At 37.6% G+C, this 21787-nt stretch overlaps 2 protein-coding genes across 8 annotated transcripts in view; both read left to right on the top strand.

The window, feature by feature from the left end:
* RGPD4 (RANBP2 like and GRIP domain containing 4) overlaps positions 1 to 6058 on the top strand; it is a 32760-nt gene extending 26702 nt beyond the window's left edge. For 2 of the 6 annotated variants that reach the window (XM_071744471.1, XM_071744452.1), the window contains 7 exons: positions 211 to 404; positions 1036 to 1270; positions 1788 to 1886; positions 2062 to 2204; positions 3039 to 3312; positions 3471 to 3805; positions 5483 to 6058. In XM_071744471.1, coding sequence (XP_071600572.1) covers positions 211 to 404; positions 1036 to 1270; positions 1788 to 1886; positions 2062 to 2204; positions 3039 to 3312; positions 3471 to 3805; positions 5483 to 5788 — 1586 coding nt within the window. In that variant the 3' untranslated portion in view covers positions 5789 to 6058. Of the gene's footprint in view, positions 1 to 207; positions 405 to 1035; positions 1271 to 1787; positions 1887 to 2061; positions 2205 to 3038; positions 3313 to 3470; positions 3806 to 5482 lie in introns of all 6 variants that reach the window. The other 4 variants (XM_071744466.1, XM_071744442.1, XM_071744480.1 and 1 more) reach the window with 3 other exon arrangements.
* Positions 6059 to 7440: 1382 nt separating this feature from the next.
* Positions 7441 to 21787, top strand: part of CCDC138 (coiled-coil domain containing 138) — a 38642-nt gene continuing 24295 nt past the window's right edge. For both annotated transcript variants that reach the window (XM_071744344.1, XM_071744335.1), the window contains exons 1-10: positions 7441 to 7531; positions 9804 to 9864; positions 10476 to 10614; positions 11324 to 11439; positions 13408 to 13592; positions 14596 to 14754; positions 18104 to 18223; positions 19345 to 19422; positions 19502 to 19612; positions 21306 to 21470. In XM_071744344.1, the coding sequence (XP_071600445.1) occupies positions 7469 to 7531; positions 9804 to 9864; positions 10476 to 10614; positions 11324 to 11439; positions 13408 to 13592; positions 14596 to 14754; positions 18104 to 18223; positions 19345 to 19422; positions 19502 to 19612; positions 21306 to 21470 (1197 nt within the window). In that variant the 5' untranslated portion in view covers positions 7441 to 7468. The remainder of the gene's footprint in view (positions 7532 to 9803; positions 9865 to 10475; positions 10615 to 11323; positions 11440 to 13407; positions 13593 to 14595; positions 14755 to 18103; positions 18224 to 19344; positions 19423 to 19501; positions 19613 to 21305; positions 21471 to 21787) is intronic.

The raw sequence follows: 21787 nt of genomic DNA, 5'->3' as shown, positions 1-21787 counted from the left end.
TGCATACTAAAACAGAGCTCTAAATCTGAAGAACATGTTTGCACTGTGATAAACTTTTTGATAGTATTTTATACTATTATAGTGTGTATATATATTTTATAATATTATGCTATTGACTATTATTATTTTATAAAGTAAGTGCCAAAAATTAATTGGGTATTTTGCTGCCTTCTCAATGATTTTTCACTTTTTTTTTATGCTTCCCAGTAGGCATTACAGGAAAAAGTGAATTCAACAATGAAAGAGAGTGTGTTACTGCTTTGGAAAAGAAACCAACTCCAGAGGACAAGGCTAAAGCAGAAACTCTGCAAGTGCCTTCTACATCTGCCCATGGTGTCAGCAGTGATACTGAGGATGACAGTCCAGAACACTCTCAGACAGAAGTTGAAACTGAAGAAATAAAAGTAAGAACTAAACTTCTTGTAATTAAGCTTGTACAATGAATTTATATAAATGCATGAGACTTAACATAATTTTCATCATGTATTAAATAAAATAACCAGTGGTGAAAAGCTATTTGGCACTGGGGGCTGTTCCTCAAGTTTTGCCAACACTGAATCATAAGCCTAAATATTAAGCTCTTTGGGAGGAGAAGCTATTCTCAAGTATAAACTGCTTTGGCTAGTAAAATAACTTCTAATGTATAAATAAGGACTAATTTTGGAAAGTAATTTCCTAGTTTTGGAAAGTAATTTCCTAGTTTTGGAAAGTAATTTCCTAGTTTTGGAAAGTAATTTCCTAGTTTTGGAAAGTAATTTCCTAGTTTTGGAAAGTAATTTCCTAGTTTTGGAAAGTAATTTCCTAGTTTTGGAAAGTAATAGTGTATTTTTTTGAAAGCATGCTACTTCAAAGATACTTTGGTTTCTTATCAAGTTAATGGCCAGTGTGTGTTATGTATAATGAAAAAATTAAGCTTACAAAACCAGATTTTCTTGGTGTTCTTTTGCTTTTCTGAAATTACTCTTCTTAGTCTTCCAAGGAGATGTTTTAAATGCCAGGCTCTTTGAGATTATTTGCTTATTACTTTTTTATTAGTCTCAGGAGAATACGGTTACAAGCTCAGCTGACTTAGCCTGTATCAGTGAGGAGGAAGTATCTACTCCATCAGCTGGTGAGGTGACAGTGTTTGTCCAGCCAGCTACCAACAGTGAAGACCCAGATTCCCCAACAGAAACTGTACATGTATCACAGACTTCATCAGGAGCTGATGAGAAACCTGTAGACTTGTCAACTAAAAAAAGTGATTCTGACTGTTCAGAATCAACACAAGGTAAGGACAGGGGTATGTTCTGTTGGGTTGGGGCTTTTGGTAGGAACTTGCATATGCTTTTCTGTAGATTAGTTTCTCTAATGTAATTGCTGCCTTGGAGAGCAGAAGTACCAATACTGAATTAGAAGCATGTGTCCCAACCCAGTGAAAATGTGACTGGGGATTAAAATAATCACAGAAAAGAAATTCTGGTGTGTTTAAATGGCACTGCTACAGAGCAGTGCTACTGTCAGTTGTATAATTTATATATAATTTTTATTAGTTTATTGTTAAATGCAGCATGAATACTTACTAGAACTCTGGATATTCATAGCAGTGTGCTGAAACTATCTCAGTCTCAAATACTTAAACCATAATAAATCACTGTAATTATGACCAGTGGCTTGTAAACTTTGCATTTTTTGGAAAGTAAAAATACCATAGAGACTTCTCCAGTTTATTCTTATGACTATGTAACATTAAACACAGTTCCTTTAAGAAAGAGAAAAAACTTTGACTTTCCCTTCTTATTCAATAGACAACAGAATCATCTCGTTTGGTTTCGGCAATACTGTGGGCTTGTCATTTGCAGATCTGGCTTCCAAAAACTCTGGAGACTTTGCTTTTGGCTCAAAAGGTGAGTTAAACTCATCTCTGAGACACTCAGCTGGAGTTCTGCCTAATGCAATGCATCTTTTGTGCACCAGATTTCTATTGATCAATCAGGTTAACAAGTTTTTTTACAAGTTTCTGTCCAGAAGGGGGGAAAAAAAAAGTACACCAAACTTAGAATTTAAATCTCTTAATTGTAGATAAAAACTTCAAATGGGCAAATACAGGAGCAGCTGTGTTTGGAGAGACAGCCCGAAAAGCAGATGAAGATGAAGGTGGTAGTGATGATGAGGTGGTACATAGTGATGATATCCACTTTGAGCCAATTGTGTCCTTACCAGAGGTAAGGGGACTTCTGCTGATCATAATTAAGATAATTATGTTTACTAACACAACAAGTTTTCAAAAACTGCTTAGCTTAACTAATTTTGCTTTCTGTGTTGTGTGCTTTGTTATGAATTTCTTGCACTGCTGATGGAGTTACTCCTGTCTTTTTAAATCCTAGTACAGCTTAGCACTGGGGAACTGTCTGGTCCATCAGTTAAAATCTTTCAAAGATTATTTCTTTATATCTTGACTGAATGTTTATCACTATGCAAATTTATACATAAAACTAGTAAGAGCTAAAATTCATTAGCACAACAGAAAACCACTGGAGGGAACTGTATAACTTAGTGCTAATACAAGTCAGATGTGGCTTTGGAGTCATGACTTGTAGATTCAGATCTGTAGAAGCCATGCCAACTTGATGTTTTTATACTAAGCAACAGAGATGTAGTACAATAAACATCACCTGAAGGCTAAGGAAACTGTTAGTTTGAAAGTAGATTTTTAAAGAAAAAAAAAATATAAATAACACAACCACCCCAAGTAACAAACAGATCACCCCAAAGCAAAACCAACAAACACCAATCAAAACCCCTATGCAGCATGGCAGAGTAGTATTGCATAATTAACTAATCTCTAACAGTGGAATTTGTTGAGAACTTAAATTACTTAAAGGCTAGATGTTTTACTCATTTTGGTGTATGATGAGTATGGTGTTTGAGAAGGAGGGAACATACTTAATTTTCTATTGGTAATAATTCAGTCATCATGAGTATGTAATACTAGCTAATATTGTTGGTGACAGCAGCTCTCTGGGAAATCACAGGTACTTCACTGTCCTGTTTTCTAGGTGGAGGTAAAATCTGGAGAAGAAGATGAAGAAATTCTTTTTAAAGAGAGGGCAAAACTTTACAGATGGGACAGAGAAGCCACTCAGTGGAAGGAGCGTGGTGTTGGAGAGATAAAGATTCTCTTCCATACACAGAAGAAATGCTATAGAGTCCTCATGAGAAGGGACCAAGTTCTTAAAGTTTGTGCAAACCATGTCATCACCAAAGAAATGAACTTGGTGCCATCAGATACATCAAGCAATGCTTTAATTTGGACAGCCACAGATTATGCTGGTGAGTTTCTTGGGTGTTTTATTGCTGTGGGGTTTTTTTCTAGATGGTACGCTCTGTCTGTGGCTTTGTTTTCCCTGAAGATAATGTAAAATGAAAGCTATTAGTTTCTGACTATACTGAATAGAACTAAAGAAACCTCTTCTTGGATTTACTTTCAGATGGTGAAGTCAAAGTAGAACAGCTTGCAGTCAGATTTAAAAGCCAAGAAATGGCTAATTCTTTCAAGAGGAGGTTTGAAGAATGCCAGCAGAACTTGTCAGAACTACAGAAAGGACACTTATCTCTGGCAGCAGGACTGTCAAAGGACACCAACCCTGTTGTGTATTTTGAAGTTTCTGCTGATGACGAACCTTTAGGACACATAACCATGGAGTTGTTTTCAAATATTGTCCCTCGAACTGCTGAAAATTTCAGGGCCCTCTGTACAGGAGAGAAAGGATTTGGATTCAAGAACTCCAGGTTCCACAGAATAGTCACTGACTTTGTGTGTCAGGTAAGCACAGTGGGAAGATTTTTCAACTAACAATGGTGCTTCAAAATAATAGCACCTTCTTGTTGGTGGCATGAATCCAGCATGGAAGATGCTCTCATCTGCTCTTTCCTTACAAGAAGTGATGCAAGCAGAACATGCTGCCCTAAGCCATAATTCTTTTTACCTGTGTCTGCCAGCTGCCAGATGCTTTAGTGTTTACTAGTGCTGCCATGCTACTACAGAATAAAAATCTGGAGATCTCTGTCTCCTCTTACAATACCTGCTTTGGAACAAGAACACCAAGGAAAGTAAGGGTTCCCAAAACTACTGTTGAGCTTCTTCTCTACAGAGAGGAACTTTGTATACTCACCTGCTAAGAACACTTACTTTCCAGGCTTCTCTTGCATTTTAAAGCACACTTTGCATTTCAGATAATGTGCAAAAAACTGGTATTCCAAATATTTTAGATACATTTCTATCTAAAAGAAATCTGCTAGATCTCATTTATCATGCAGTGGCTTGTTCCTTAAGTACTGGACTCTAATTTCTCACCAAGAGTATCAGCCTGCAGTGCATCTGAACCCCCATACAGACAGTGCTGGTTTTAAATCTCTGTGCATTCAGTAGCACTAGCAAGCTCTTTACAAATGCTGAAAGCTTAGGAGATTGATCACAGCTCAGGTAGACATTTCCTATAATTCTCATTAATAATTCAGTGTGAGCCTCAGTGACTTGTAACAGGAAGAAGAACCAACTTCCTTACACACTACACTAATGCTTCTGCATGTCACTACCTCCCTGAAGACAAGGCATGACCTGCAAACTCAGAGGTTGACAGTAATATATGAATGGCTTTTCACCAGAATTAAAAAATTACCCAGTCTGTTGAATAGCCATCACCTGTATCTGAAGTATGCCCTTTTTGTTAAAAGTTTCTGCCTTTTTGATAAGAGGGCCACAGCATTACTCATTTAGGGTTTAAGCTTGTTTCAGGGTATTTCACGTCCTGTGAAAGAACTTTCTTAAAACAGTTATTTACACTATCTGTATGCTGACAAAAAGTTATCTTCTATCACATGAAATTTAGTACATTTAAAGTTAGCTCTGCTTTGTCTGAACTTTCTCTGGGTAAGGTGAAGTTTTTTAATGAGAATTAAGACTTTCCTTCAAAAATATGAGAACCTATATTGTCACCTTTATGTGTCCAGTCACATAAGGAACCAGAAGCTTACTGCCTTGCAGAATGACAAAAGACAGTGCTTAGAACCAGTAGCTGTGGCAGTAATGTGGCAAAACTGCTGCCTGCACAGAAGCAAGAAATTACTGCTCATTGGTACCTTAACCTTTTTCAGGTGATCAGTTCTGTGCCTGCAGGGACTAAGGACAGGCCTTGCATGAGATGATGCAAGTTTCAGCTCTCAGGGGCAGGAAGCAGGCCTAGAGGAGTGCTCACCATGTAAAACAGAAGAGAAAATGCTGTGTTTTGAATAAACAAGAGATAAACTTTCCACTACTGCTTCCATTACCACTAACAAACCACTAACTGAGAAGCCCTGTATCTAAGTAAATATGGTACTTGTTGAAAACTCAGTATTTCCAAAGCAAAGTCTTTACTGTTGAAAGGGAATATAATTATGCTGTTGGTTTATGTTTTGGAACTTTTAAGTTAATGCTGTACTTTTTTTGTTTGTTTTTAAGGGAGGTGATATAACTAACCATGATGGTACAGGTGGACGATCAATTTATGGCACAGCATTTGAAGATGAGAATTTTGAAGTGAAACACACTGGTCCTGGATTGTTGTCAATGGCAAATAAGGGCAGGGATACGAATAATTCTCAGTTCTTCATAACACTTAAAAAAGCAGAACACTTAGACTTCAAGCATGTTGTATTTGGGTTTGTCAAAGATGGAATGGATGTTGTGAAAAAGATTGAATCCTTTGGTTCTCCTAAAGGGCTAGTAAATGGAAGAATTGTCATTACAGACTGTGGGCAAATATAGAATTATTGCATTGAGTATACAGATGTTTAGCGGTATAAATCAGTATTTAGATGTTATTGACTAATTATTTCAACTTCTTAAAATGGACACTTCTGATGTATAAATGTAAAATTACACCTTATAGTTGGGTTTTTTATGTGTTCTAATTGATCTTTTGCATGTTAAATAAAGTTCAGACACTGGTATATTTCGGGTGTATTTGTGTTATCCTGACCTATTTGTATTGAATGTCAAATTTTAAGAATAAAATCTTAGTCTTGTTAAAATAAATGTCTTGTCTTCACTCTGGTTTGTTTAACTAAAAAGAAAACTTACCTAATTTGCTTCCTGCTCTTAAGAATCTGTTTTGAATATACACATTCTAGGTGTTAATTGCTGGCCAGTAAACTGAAGGCCTTTGAAATTCAGTGTTGAGGTGCAGGATGAAAGTTGAAGCAGCAAGCAGGTAGATGCTGGCTCATGCTTTCTGAAGTCTCTGAACAGCACTCCAGTATTTGAAAGCTTGAGATTAATGCTTAAAATGTTTTGATTTCTTTTTTGGTGAAGAAGTATTCCTGCTTTTTTTTTTTTTTTTTTTTTTTTTGTTTCTGTGTGACTTGGTTTAGTGAAAGCTATCTAATTCCCACTGGGATGTTACCTGAAATGCCTGGAGCATTCCCCAGTGCTTACTGCTAAGTTCTCAGTGTTTATTGGCTTCATTTCCATTATTTGTAAAGACTTCAAATCTTCTCTGCCAAGCTGCTGATTTACTTTAGACAACCTTAAAACTTTGTCATTAATTGTCTTCTTCAAGCCCTACTTATCCCAGGATGGCTTCACCTGGTGCTAACTGTGGTACTAATTGCATGGCTTTCTGACTGCAGCTTTAACTTCTATATATATGGAGTACATCTTGCACAAAATAATCGTATCAATCCAAATCTGAGTTATTTTTCAAGATTCATATTTTAAAACTCTTCAGTAGTGAACATGCATGAATAAGAGACGTTTTTTATAAAAAAAACCTTCCAACTCAGAGCTGGTGTTACTGAGTTTTTTTTCAAGGTAATGATTTTGGCATTATGATCGGTTAAGTTGGAAACAAGTTACTAAAGTCCTCAGCCTCAAGGTATTTTGGGTTTTAGTGTGGGTTTTTTTCTTTTAAAGGAGGGTAAGACCATTTCTTCCCTCTAGCTCCTGAGCTAACGCCTCTTACACAGAAGTACAAAACTGTCAAAACAATATAACCAACCCGGTAAGATTTTTCTTGTATGTGTATTAATACAGAATCATAGAATGGTTTGGCTTGGAAGGGGCCTTAAAAACCCTCAACTTCCAACCCCCCTGCCATGGTCAGGGACACCCCCTATTAGACCAGGTTCCTCACAGCCCCATCCCGCCTGGCCTGAACGCTTCCCAGTGAGGGGACGGCCACAACCTCCCTGGTATTTGCCTGCTTGTTACAACTGTTTCATTTCACATCTTGGCAGTTCATCCCCTGAATCTGACTCACACTCCTCTCCCGGTGCCAGTCGGGGCTGTCCCCGTCCCGTCGCGTCCCATCCCGTCCCGCCGGCAGTGGCCCCTGTGGGGAACGCGCTCCCTGAGGCGCGGGAAGCTCCGCGCCTGCGCCCGCCGCCTCTCACGCCTGCGCCCTGGGTCGGGCGGGTGCTGGCGGTTTGTTTGGAGCGGCGGCGCGACATGGCGGGTGCTGGTGGGCCCGGTGTGCGGCCCTTCGCCCGGGGTCTGCGGGGACCTGCGGGGGTGAGACGGCTCGGGGGAAGGGGGAGGGCGGCGTGGGAGGAAGGGGAAAGCCGTTCCTCTTCGACCGGTCGCTGAGGGGGCTGAGAGGATTCAAGGGGAGGTGCGTGCCCGTGTGCCTTCCCGGCCGGGTCTGTTGTAAATCTGTTGTAAAGTCTGGAGAAGAGGAGGCTCAGGGGAGACCTCATCACTCTACAACTCCCTGACAGGAGGGTGTAGCGAGGGGGGGGTCGGTCTCTTCTCCCAAGTAGCTCCCAGTGAGACAAGAGGGCATGGACTTAAGCTCTGCCAGGGGAGGTTTAGGTTAGATATTAGCAAACAATTCTTGACAGAGAGGGTGATCAGGCATTGGAATGGGCTGCCCAAGGAGGCGGTGGGTTCTCTATCCCTGGAGGTTTTTAAGAAGAGACTGGATGTGGCACTCAGTGCCATGGTCTGGTAACCACGGTGGTAGTGGATCAAGGGTGGGACTTGATGCTCTCAGAGGTCCTTTCCAGCCCAGCTGATTTTGTGAAATACGGTGGTGGTTGCGTACAGCGTGAGAGACAAAAATGGGATTTAAGCAGGCTTTAGGAGCTTACCTGCGCAGCGTGTTTTATAGAGTCCTCTCATGGCTCTGGAGAGTTTGAACGTCGTATTTCCCTGGAAATTGCAACTCCCCGTTTGACACATTCCCAAACACACAGTCCGAGCAGGCTGTAGGGCAAGGTAGTGAACAAGTCCTCTTAAAGGTAGTACACTAGGTATGTGTGAAATACATGGAATAGGAGGACTCACTCCTTTTACATCTAAGTTTTAGAATATATTAGGAGTGTTGGTGTGCTTTCATAAAGCCTAGTGGTTAGCTCTGTTTTCAGGAACCACTAAGAATTTTTTGTACCTAGTAAACCAGAGGAGACCCAAGTGGATAATTCGTAAGAGACTCCCACAGTGACAAGACAGTAAATTATAATTGGTATTATTCCCTTGCCAAGGTAAGGCAGTGCTGGTTTATGCCAAGTTCTTTGCACTGATATGAATTAAGGAACTGGGTTGTGATTCCCCTCTTTCCATTGCATGTGTGTACATAATTACTTATGGCTCTGCACAGTGGATTAGGAAGCTCCACTGCCTAAAAGTCCAGAAGCAAAGACAACCCACACCTTCCCATACTGGTGTTTCAAAAGTCTTTGATACTTTGTGGAAGGAATACTCGCTGGCTAGGCACTTTTATTTTATCTGAAGTCTTTCACTGAGACAAATCTTTGCAGTTGCTCTTTTGCATCTGTATTTTGTGGGTCAAATGCTTTCAAGTGTGCCCAGGGAGCAGCAGACTATAAGTGTTAAAAATCATGCTGCAAGGGAAGTAATGTGTTGTAAAAATACCCATAAGCAGCCATAAGGATTTAGGCTTGACACATGATTGGAGTAGTCCTGGGTGCTATAAAATGAGTATAGGAACCAGCCTTTTTTATGCGGAGGTGTGATTCTGTGATTTTAGGATCAGAAACCATCCCAAAAATGAGGTGAAGATTTCTGTTTTTTAGCAGCCAGAATCTGGATGTATGGGCCCTTAGTTCCTCCAGAAGGATTGCCACTCAAGTTAGAATTTTGTGGTTCTCTGGAAACTATGTTCTTGTGTAGGTTTTTGTTTGTTGTTTGTTTGTTTTTAATACTCTGCTTTGAATAACATAGCTGTTCTTTAAAAAAAAAAAATTTCAAAAGTTGTCTTTAAAAAACTATTGCTAAAACTTTAAAGTGTAGTCCTTGCAAACAAGTAAATGCTAGATTTGTTTGCGCATGTTGATTTTTTTTTTTTAAAGCATTATTTAAGTACAAGAAAATAGAAACGTTGATCACTTCATTTAGAGCATGGCAGGGATGTGTAGTGAAACTCAACTAAGATCATGAGAGTTGCTTTGAGCCTTGTATTTTCTAATGTACATTTGATTGATTTTGCTTGTACTCCTAATGCTTCTGACATTTATTCTTTTAGTATGTAGTTACAAGTTACTGGGAAAAAAAAAAGAACAGGAAACTGACATGGAAAAGTCTAGATGTAAAGCTAGATGGCAGTGTTTCTATGATTACCTAAACTTATTTTTATGCCCTTACTTTATATTACTGTCTTCACTGTGTGTTATAGTGCCTCATATACTTTAACATACAATACTGGATATTTCATTTTTAGACCATTTTTATGGCACAAGATGTGTCATAAGTGTTAAACAAGTTGCAATGGACACTTTCCCTGAAAATTCTCACTATATTATGGAGGTTTTGTGCTTTCTTGTAGGATTGTCTTTTCAGAGCATTACATACCAAGTATGAGAGTGGAAGGTCCCTTCTGTACAAAGGTAATAAGCAATGATGCTTTGGTGTATTTTGCAAGGAAAATATGGACTAAAACTGTATAATTCCTAAATTTAAGTATTCTTGTATTTTCTCATTTTAAAGAGACATGGTTTTGGTCAAGGGTTTGTGATATCTGAGAGCCAGCTTGGGAATGTTATCATTCACATGAAGAGCACAAAGGATGCTTTAAAGTGATGGTAACCAACCTGTTTGCATTTCAGTCCTGCTTGAAGCAGTTGGTAGCAGTCCACCTGATAGTGCATACATTTGACTTTAAATTAAAGTTACATATCCTTTTAATATTTACAGTGCCTGTGGGCTTCTTGAGAAACTCATTGCTGGTGCATGCAGACAGCAGGGTAAAACAGTGTGCTTGTCAAACTGTTTGTAGAAAAAAATACTGTTTGAAGTCAAGCTGTGAAACTTCAGAAAGATAAATCTGCTTTGAAAATGTAATAATTTGTTCTATGGTTTAATCTGTTAAAATTCTTCACTTTTCAGGCTGTGAAGTGGGGTTTTTTTTGGTTCTTATCCATACATGATTACATTTCTAGTAAGACCTTATCAATTTCTTAATGTCAGTCTCAAATATGAAATATTTTACATATTCCAGGTGATAGGGACAGCTCATTGGAAAATACAACTGCTTCTTTATCCAAGTGTTCTTTAGAATCAGAATTTATTGAAAGTGGAAGAGAGAACAGTATCAGATCATCTGGTCATTTCCTACAAAGTTCTAAAGACTGGGATTGGTAAGAGGTGTTTTCTCTTCAGCTCTCCTTTGTCATTTATTATCTCTCATAATCCAGATAAACCATGAGTAAACAATCCGTTTGGGTTGCACAGATCCAGCAGTAATTTTAAGGTGCTTGTTTACTTGTTAAGTAAATAACTGTGACCAATGTATGAAATAATATGAATGCTGACTTTGATGAGTATTGTCTTGCTTGCTTTCTAACCTGTGTGTGCTGGAATTGCTAATGGGATACTGGAATGATATCAGCTGAAATAGGAGGAAAGCAGATAGCTCAGACTGATGATCAGCTTTGTTTATTCAGAGATACTTCTTGGCTTTTGAAATCAAATTATCTTCAGGGCTACATTACAGCAAATATGAAAAAAATAATTTAAAAAGAGTATTTTTAGCTTTCCTGGAATTTGGTGTTTGTTGTTGAGAGTGTTGGTTTTACATACTTCATACATGTGTTTACAGCATGAAAATTCTAGTTATTGTTACTACTTTTGAGTCAGCAACATTACCAATTGTTGTGATTAAAATCTTGAGAGTAATAATTCCTTCCATCCAAATTATTTAACTTCATCAGTTAAATTCATCAGTTAAATATCAAAATTTTAGATTGAGCAATGTTCATATTTTTATAAAAACTTCTCTCCATGCTATATATGCAGTATGTTAGAAAGGGACTGAATAATTATAGCTTTGTTTTTTGTTTTTTATAGTTTTGGTGATGAGCAAGATACTTTTTGTGAGTCAAGTGGCCTAGAATTAGAAGAAAGGACCATTACTTGTTCTGAAACTGATGCAGTTCAAAATACAGCTATTTATGTGGAAACAGGTAAATATGTGAAGAAGTTGCAGTGGAGGAGCTTGTGAATCAATGTAGTTTCTTGGGGAGAGTTTTAGGTTTAGAAGAACATTACTGAGTTCTTTTGAAAGTGTATATGAAGTGGGGAATCAGCCAGCCAATCCTAAAGGGGCTAAAAGGAATCCCAGAAACCAGGCAGAGCAGATCAGTGGAACTGTAATGCATTCTTACCATGACTTGTATTAAATGGATGTCAGGAGTATAAGACCAGCTTTCTGAAAACACATTCTTTCTGGAAAGAAAAAAAACCAATAACTAAAATTGCACCAGCAAAAATGCATGGTTCACAGTATCTGGGATCAGAGGCAAAATAAACAAAACTCTGATAAATATCACACACATTTGTTTCAGATAAGACTACTTTTTTTCCTAGTTTCTTTCCCCTTTTTACTCCTTATGCTTGTTATACTTGTGCTCATTGTACTCTTTATGCTCTCCCTTCCCATCCCAAAGCAGACACCCTGTGGCAGAACAGCAGGTTTGGTTTATTGCTGTGCCTCAGCTGTGAGGGTGATCAACCACAGGGCTTGCTTGATGCATACCACCAATTATCCTTGACTACATTGATTGCTCATCTAATAACTTTTTTGCCTGTTTCTTGATACTATTTGTCTTTCTTTTTGCTTCCTCATTTGCCTGCTGAGTAAACCTGTCCCTAATTATTTTATCCTGACTGGTTTGAGTTTTGCTACCTCTGTACATGTTGTGGTTTGACCCCCACAGGCAGCTCAGCCCCACACAGCCCACCCCAACTCCCAGTGAAAGGGAGAGATCATGAAGGAAAAAGTGAGAAAACTCATGGAATGAGATAAAGGCACTTTAATAGGTAAAGGAGAAGCTGAGCTGCAAGCAAAGCAATATAAGGACCTAATTTACTGCTTTTCAATGTCGAGCACATGTTCAGCCATCTCCAGGAAATTTGGCCTCCATCATGCATAACATTTACTTGAGAGAACAAATGCCACAGCTCTGAAATTTCCCCCTTTCTCCTTTACCCTCATTTTTTATTGCTGAGGATGTAATTTTTTAGTATGGGATGTCTCTCTGGTCAGCTGGGGTCAGCTGTGCCAGCTGTGTCCCCTCCCAGTGTCTTGTGCACCCTCAGCTTGCTGGTGGGGTGGTTGCAAGAAGCAGAAAAGGCCTTGATGCTGTGCAGGCATTGCAGTAATAGCTAAAACAAGCACAAACAAATCCAAAACCTATCCGAATACCTGGTATGAAGAAAATTAATGCTATCCCAGCCAAAACCAACACAGTACCTGAACTTCTATTTTGGATTCTGTCACCTGGGTAATCTTGGCCTGATGTGGTACCATAGTGAAGTTGGCCTTGCAAGATGTCTCTCTCCAGAAGATCACAGTACTTCCCTTAAATTATCTAAAAATTTTGGCTGTTTTACTGTTTATGAAATGCAGTCATTCCTCACTGTGCTATTTACAACTTTCATCAGTTTCTTACAATGTAACCTGTCACTTCTTGCAGTTTTTCATGTTGAGTCAAGTAGTTTCTTAGGTTTTGTTCTCTTAGATTAGATGTCAGGCTAAGGTCTAGTCAGCAGCAGATCAGTTTCTTGAGGCCCATACAAAAAATAATATATAAAAATAATATTTTAGCTACATAGATTTCATACAGATATCTATGGGATTTCTATATTGAAGTGGAGGACATAGTTTTACTTACAAAATGTCATAGGTCACTGATGTCTTAAAACAAGTAATGGAACACAGCTTTGAGCAATTCTCAAATTGAGAGTATATTAATATAAATGAGTATATTAATTCTTTAAATTCCTTTCTCATTTTTATATGTCTTGCTCTATACTTATTACTCTAAATACCTAAATTTGTATTTTTTTTTTTAATGTTTTGGAGCAACAATCACGTCATTATTTATCTAGGTCTAATTTTTAAATGTAAAATGGGTTTTTCCTTTCCATAGGCAGCACCTTACCATTCCATTTAGCTACAAATACACGAAAAAATAGCGACCAAAATAGTGCCAGTGGTTTGGTAAGGAAAATTATGAGTGGAAGTAATGCTCAAGCATGCAGTGGTCAAGACTTAATACCACCTCACGTCAGTCAAATTTATGACGAGTTATTTGTCATACATCAGAAGCTCCAGGTAGGAACTTGAATCACCTTAAAAATTCTGTTGATTATTGTTATGAAGATTCTCACTTCTGACAGAGAATTCAGAAATTATTTATGTATACTAAATCACTACTTCTTATATACTCTTATTCTAAAACCATTACTTATACTAATAACAATTACTTACATACTAAAACTCTGTCATTATCTGCCTCTTTCCCTAAATAAATTCCCTGATTTGGTAATGGTGCTTTGACTTGCATAGCAGGTAAAAAAAGACAAAATTCAGCTTAAGGGAATTTGAACACAGTGATGCTACATCCAAAAGCAGTGTCTTGTGACACACTCTGGGCATGGAGGGACAGGCAACCCTTGTTTCTGCTGAGAGCATCTGGAGCTATTCTCCTTGCTCCAGACATTCAGGAGTGCTTGCCTTGATGGCCTCCTGTGAGAGCCCTCTATTCCATTATATCTTTACTTTTCTGCTGCTGGGGAATCCCAGGAGTTCATCCTCTAGCAGGTCTAGACCACTAACAGAAGAACCTCTATGAGTTTGTCTTTAATAGCTCACATGCTTCTGCCAGGACTGTCTTTTGCAAAGATAGTTTTGTATCTCTTTTTCCTCACCACTTTTTTCAGGGGTGCTTCCCACTAACTGATGAAACATACAGTAACCTAGTATTCAGGACAATTATATCAGCTCTGTTTAGTCTTATAGGTAACACCATTATTCAAAACTTTTGAAGCAAAAGCCTGAGTTGAATTTTCTAGGTTTATACTTCAAAAACTGTGCAGAGTTGAATTTTGTATTTTGGGAGGCTGAGCCATCCCAACACACATTGAAGTGTGGGTTAATGTGTGGGGAAAGGGAACTTAGATGCCCATCAGGATACTTTTAGTTACTAAGTTACTTTGTAATACTGCATAATTTTCTGAAAAGATAAGCATATCTCTGAGAAAAATCCAATTCATTGTTAAAGTATGATAATTTCATGGATTTTAAAACTGTTTCATTACTTGTTTTCTTGCTACAGAGGGAAAGTGCAGCACAGCAGGAGTATGCTCTGCAACTCCAGAAAAGAGAGCATTTTCTAACAGAGCGAGAAACATTGCTTTTCAGACATGAAGCAGCTTTGGCTAAAATAAAAGGTGTTGAGGAAGAGGTTCGCACAAAATTTGGAATTATGAAAGAGGTGCAGTAATGTATTTATGATGTTTGTTGCTAGACACACCATTTAACTTGCTTGTAGTTATCTTTAAGTCATTGTGTGTTTGCTTGTTTCTTTAAAGTACCCGAAATCCTCAAATGAAAAGTTTTTGTAAGAAGTACGAAAAAATATTGTTTGGGGTTTTGTATGGCTTCTGTTTCAGAGTGGTACATTTATTTGTCTGATTTCTAGCTACATTTTACTGTTACAATTTGGAAAAGAAAGGTAACCTATTTCTATGTTAGCAAAATGAAATGACTGGTATTAGAGAAAAATGTTGTCTATCTGTATGTAAATTAAATGAGAATATTTGCATTAGCTGTAATTGAAGTAGATTTCCTTGGGAAGGCTTTAAGACACAATGAGGTTTTATAACTATTGCAGAGAGGGTTAGTAGAAAAATACTTGAAGGTCAAGGAAAAGATTGACCTGATTTTGGGGAGGAAATGAAATGGTGTAATTTCAGCAATGAAAAATTGTGGTCAACAACACTGTTCTTGGGGGGGGTTTACTATTCAATTTAGGTCTTGTGAAAAGTCTTGGTTATTATCCAGAAGATGATGAAGATAAGACCCTCAATCTGTGTACTTAGTGTCAAAAACACAAGTTAAGAAAGTAAGTTGCTAGTAAATGTGGAGATAAACCTTTACCACAAACTGTTGAGGGAGGATAGATTATATGTTAAAAAAAGGGAGACAGGTGTCAGAAGAGAGAGGCCTTGACTTTTGAACAGTGAAGGAGTAGTTAAGATGTTAATTTAGATGTTTCAAGTTCTCTGGCCATTAAGAATGTTACACCAGTTAGAGAAATGGCTTATGAAAACCCAGGAAAAATTAGTGGTTATATGTGAAAATTTGTGGAGGTCAAACGGAGTGTTAGAGGACTGAAAAATGTGGTGCCTGTCTTTAAAAAGGGAACCTGTTGTACAGTCATCAAATTAATGTCAGTTCTCAAAAGTAAGTAAATAAATAAATCCTGAAACAAGCTATGAATAAACAATTGGAAGCACAATGCAATAAATACTGCCATAGATGAATCATAAATTGCCAAATCAGTCTCATTTCCCCTACAGCAATGGCATTGCAAATAGAGGAACAGTGGTTAATGAATCTCTGGACTGAATTAGAAATGTTTTATACAGCTTTGTGTGGCTTTTTCATAATCATATTAGGAAAGTACAACAGATGTAATGCAGTTGGAATAAAGCTATAGTGAAAGAGTAGTTCACAGTGAAGTTGAATAATGTACATAATGGATTCTGGCATATCTTTTCAGTTGAGTATTAGTAGTTTCAATAAGAAGCTTGATGGTGAGAAAAGCACATTTATTAAATTTGAGGAAAATAGAAAGTGAGGGGGAACTTCAAGCATGCTGGAAAATAACAGGATTAAAATTGATCTTGACAAACTGAAGATACAGCAGGTCTGAAAAAAAAAACATTATGCTGTTTAGAAAGTGTGAGTGTACTTTATTGCATTTGGAGTATCAGCTGCCAAAAAAGATGATGATGAGTGGATGCATGGGTCCTATATACAGGATGAATTGAGGATGAATGTGCCAAACTTCAGCTATGTAAAAGGCTGCCACAAAGAAAAAGGAACTATTTTTTTTTTCATGCCTAGTAGTAGTAGTAAGGGCAGATTAGGATAAATATTAGGAAAATCTAAATCTAAGCAAAAATAGCTAAGCATAAGGACAGGTAGCTTGGCAAGACTGAAGTGTTTTCCAGTATTGAAGAACTTTAGAACAGACTAAGCAGACATCTGGCAGGAGTGAAATGATCTAGGTGGTTATGATATGGATGACATCACCTGAACTGCTTTTGAAAATAAGTGGCTTGGACATCCTGGCATCATCTGCAGCCCTATGGCTTAACAACTGAGTTGGTTCTACTTACCCTTCAGAGTAATATTCTCCACTGATTCTTACAAGAGCAGTTGTTGAACTTCAAAAAAAGCTCTTTACTGCATATGGAGTTCTTAACTTCAAATGCATATATGCATGTCATATGGAAATGAAAGATTCTGTGTGGTGTGATAGGGTGTACTCTGTGTACTGGCAGTGTCTGCATGTTTATTGGTATGAAGTGGGGATCTGTCATTTCATGCCATCTTAGCCAAGTGTGAGTAGGGGCTTCAGACAAGAATGCCCATGGCTGTTCTGGTCCTGTTGACTGAAGAAGGATGGCAGCTGAGAAAAAAGGAATTGTGGGTGTTTTTTCTGTGTAGCTGTAATGAGGTTCATGTGCTTCCAATCAGAAATATAGAGAAGGCAGGGGGCTTGCTTCCTTTAAACTTCTGCTGTGCTTTATTTCTGTAGCTTGCACATGCAGGAAGAGAGGATATGTCTGGAAATGGAAAAGTAGAGAACTAGCAGGTGAATGAATGAATGAAGAACAGTGAATTCATGGAAGGGGAGAAATCATAGAATGGTTTGAAGAGACCTTAAAGTTCATCTAGTTTCAACTCCCCTGCCACGGGCAGGGACACCTCCCACTAGATCAGGTTGCTCAAAGCCCCATCCAATCTGGCCTTGAACACTCCCAGGTTGGGGGCACCTACAGCCTCTCTGGGCAAGCTGTTCCAGTGTCTCACTACCCTCACACTAGAGAATTTTTTCCTAAAATGAGAGATACTAGGTATATATATCTGGAATATTTGCAGTAAAATAAAAATTTTCAGTTTCACCAAATCCGAGGTACACCAGATGCCCTGGTGTCCCAGAGAAGATTAATTCTAAAATAAGGTTCAGGGGAGAAGATTAAATCTAAAATAAGGTTCAGGGGAGTGAGCAGAACAGCAGTGGATATGCAGGTTCTAGTTAGCTATTCATATGCTTGTGCTGTAAATGAGATCACTATTCTAAGAAGCATAGGATTAGGTTCTTGTACACGATTCAGAGTGAACAACACTAGAAAAACCAGTTGAAACCTCAGAAGTTTCCACAATACAGAACCACTCTTTATTTTGAAATTTTGTGGAAGAATAAGCTGTAAATAAAAACTTTGTATTTAGTTATAGTTCACAAAAGTTTTGTACATTTGTCTTGTCTGAGAAATGTATATATTGGTAGAATCTGTGTTGTGTAGAATCTGGAAAGAGTAAGATCAATTTGCTATGCATGTTGCTCTTAGGTTCTTTATAGAGTCTTCTTAGTATGCAGTGTGGATGTTTTTCTCACTACTTGTTGAGCATGCAAATTTGACCCTACAGAATTAAAAACATGAGCTTTGAAAATGTGTCCTGTCATTTTAACACTAAAATGGAGATTAGCTCAGAATTGCTTCTAAAATAGTCTCTTGTAAGTCATGTTTTGAAAATTGATATTTCTATAGCAACACGAGGCAGAGGTTAAACAGCTGACAGAAGCATTGAGAGAAATAACTAAAGAAAACAGAAGGCTGAAGTCATCATTTGACACCTTGAAGGAAATGAATGACTCTTTAAGAAAACAGGTAAAATAAATTATTTCCTGTTATCCATAATTTTACAAGCTACAGTTAACAGTAGCTTGAGCTAGACAGCTTAAGTTTGCAAAATGGCAGATTTTTTGTTTCTCTAAGACAAGAATTGAATGAATGACTGTAAGTACTTTCCAGACCTTTTTCCAGTATTTGAAATTTAGCCTCTCTCATCTGTTATGGTATAAGAAAAATTGGACTTACTCCTCTAACCCAACAGCTAATTTTTAAGAAGAAATCCATGTCCTCTGAAGCAAATTGAGAGTGGATGAAGAGAAAGTATTTGATAAGATTATAGAATCCACCTGCTGAATTACTATGCTGATCCTATTAAATAAACACTAGAATGTGTATTTCCAGCTTTATGTTTGCTCAGGAATTTGAATTATTTTTACAAATGTTAATTAAGGCAGTATTTTCTCAGTTCTTAAGCTGAGACAGTGGTTTATAGTAATAAAGAGAGTGAGAATTTACATCTCACTTTACTACTAAGTCTGGCCTTATATACTGATACACTAATTAATTCTCTGAATAAACAATAGTCAAGTAATTTAGAATTAAATTTGAGTTCTTATAGCTTGAGTATGATAAAAATCAACATCAGAGGCTTATTCTTTCCCTTAGAGAAAGACAGACCTACCACCTAGAATGTTGATGGTTCTAGTGCAATTGATAGGTCCATTTCCTCTCAGTACAAAATCTTTGCAATTCTCTGCCAGCTGAGGGCTTTTGTGAAAATCATGCTGCTCATTGTCCTATGCATAGAGCATGTTTCTTGTATGTAAATGGAGGTTACAGTTTTCCTCACCATTTTCTCACAGAGTAAATGGGTTTTGTAGCATAGTCAGTGTGTGTTTCATTCTGCACAAAAGGAAACATTTACCCCCCCCCCCCCCATTAACAAGATCATTCTTGAAATGTGTGCTCCATTTTCGTGTCACTTCTTCATGAAAAGTGATGAAATTTGGTTCCTGTGTATCATCTAATCACTTTACACTCTCAGAAGAACTTGAATTTAGTTAATTTACTTGCTTGGCAACATCAGATTATTTCAGTGTGATAATTAAGTCAAGAAGTGAATTCACTGAAACTTTGATATCTTTTGATTCTTTCAGTTAAGTGATGTAACTGAGCTGAACAAGAAGCTGGAAGGTCAAGCAAGAAAAGTACAAGCTCGTTTAGAGAATCTACAAGTAAGGTTTGTTCCTGCATGTACCTGCTTCCTTTTTAGGTAACAAGTAAAATATAAATAATTGTTACTTTTTGTTGTAGAGGAAGCATGAGTTTTTAATGATACAGAAGTCTAAGAATACATGTCAAGTGGTGCAACAAAGTAAACCTGTCAAGCAGGAAAAAGGGATGGTAATGTCAAAAATTACTAAGGTAAGAATTGGGCAAAATGAAAGATTCATTCTAAAGATAGTAAGTAGGCAGTCAAACATTCTCTGTGTATCTGCTAGAAATTAGAAACCACCTAACATGACTTAATTAAATGCTTTCTGTCTCCACATTGTTCCACTTAGTAGCAAGTCCTCTTGTAGTACTCTGCCATCATTTCCCAACTGGTAATGATCTGCTCCAGCTAGAGGCTAAACTGTGAAATGGGAAAGAGATTCACACCATCCTACTTAATTACTTGCATCAGATGCCTTAAAACTGCTGTCTATATATAGCAAACATATTTCTCTGTTTATATGGGGTTTAGTGTACTTCGGTTGCAAGTGAAATATAAAATTTCAATAGCTATAGCTCTGAATGAACAGAAAAATTGTCATCTGAAGTTAGATAAAGAAAACTTTTCAAATCTTCAGAGAATTGTTTGTGCAGCCTGGCTTCAGGTACCTCTGTGCATGAGTATTTCACTGCGGTGTAGTACAGACACAGAACGACAATTTCATGAAGTTTTTGCTCGTTTTTGAAAAATGTGTATGTTAAATTTACCCAGTTAAATATTAACAGCAGTGCACTGTATGGTCTAAACGCCTGGTGCAATGAAATTAGAATTTCCACATGCAAAGGACTTTAAGAATTTGCTTCCTTCTGTAATTAATTTTGCCAGAATTAATAAATTGAGTGATTTTGTATGTGAAAACCTTTTCCTCAGCCTTTTATAACCATTTGTCTAAGTACTAAATAAATTATGTGTGTGTTTTTCACACCCAGAAGACATCACAAATAGTACATGTTCTGCAGGGCAAATGGGAGTGGGGAGTGACAGAGAGAAATTGTGCAGAATTCTTTCTGTATGTCTGTAAGAAGGGTCTGTTATGGCTTAATAAAGGTTCTATTAAGACAGAATAAAAAGAAGAGTATAGGTAATGACCAAATCTTACACCCCTTCAGATGCTGGGAGCCTCATGTTTGTGCAGCATCAGATGGAGTCTGGGTGGATTTTAACCAGGGCAGGTCCTTTCCTTGGAGAGAAGCTCCCCCTTTTCGGTCATTCAAGCTGTTATATGGTTTTCTTACAAAAGAGCAGCTCTGTTCATCAAGGACATTCAGAGGATAACTTCTTGTTGCTCTGAAATTTTAGATAAAGGCATAGCTAGGCAGTAAGCATGATCACCAGCACCAGGTTGTGAGCTGCCTGCAGGCTCCTGTTAAAGTGAGCTTAAACACAGGATAAGCTGCAGTTAAAAGGTCTGTGCAGCACAGGTTGCACCTTCTTAAGTCAGCTGTGATGTGGATCTCTTTTAACTCCTCAGTGTGCAGTAGTCTCTGGGATAGAATCACTGCCCTCTACCCCCTGATCCACATGCAGTTTACTTTTTGCAGAGATATTATAAGTTACAGATTATATTAGTAATGTTTAAGCTTCTCAGACTGGGTGCAAGACCCAACAGAGCACAGATGGCCAGTTCAAGATCACTGTTTCCTCAAATAAATTGTTTTCCACAAGCTCCCAGTACTGTAACTTGCCTCCCAGATTATATCAGGTGTATACTCAGCATCCTTTAAATTATGGATAATATTTCAGAACCAGTGTACTCTCATATATTTCTACCTGTTACTTTTTTGGCTTAGAAAAGTCATCACCTTGAAAGCTGAAATATCTGATGCTTTGGATGTATTGCAGCTACCATTGAATTCACAAGTTTATGAGCTCTTAACTTTACTTATGGATTGGATCTCAGACCAGCACCTTAGCAAAATAAAAATACAAGAACAAAGAGAGGACAGTCATAATCTTCTGGTTATCCAAACCTCAAAAAAAACCTGCACCCAGGAAAGGTGTATGAAGGTAAAGGGGAATGGATTCTTTGCTTGTGTTATATGTTTTTGAATATATGGCTTTTATTAAATGGTTTTGAGAATATAATAGGTCAGCCTATTTTTTTACATGGATACAGTAATTAAAACCCCCTCTTAATAAGTCAGTACTAATTTTGGCAGTGAGATATAATAGGTAATTTGTCATAAAGCATACAGATCATTTATAAGGAAAAGAAGTGTGGTGTTCAGTCTCAACTTGGGTTTCAGCATTTCATATCAAGTCACTTTTGTAAGCTGATAATTTGTATTGTGTTTTATGTGTAGTACTGTACATAATTTCTATTT

Source organism: Heliangelus exortis, chromosome 1, assembly GCF_036169615.1.
Source record: "Heliangelus exortis chromosome 1, bHelExo1.hap1, whole genome shotgun sequence".
Classification (NCBI taxonomy): domain Eukaryota; kingdom Metazoa; phylum Chordata; class Aves; order Apodiformes; family Trochilidae; genus Heliangelus; species Heliangelus exortis.
Note: the sequence above shows the minus strand (reverse complement) of the source record. Positions and strands in the feature narration are given on the sequence as shown.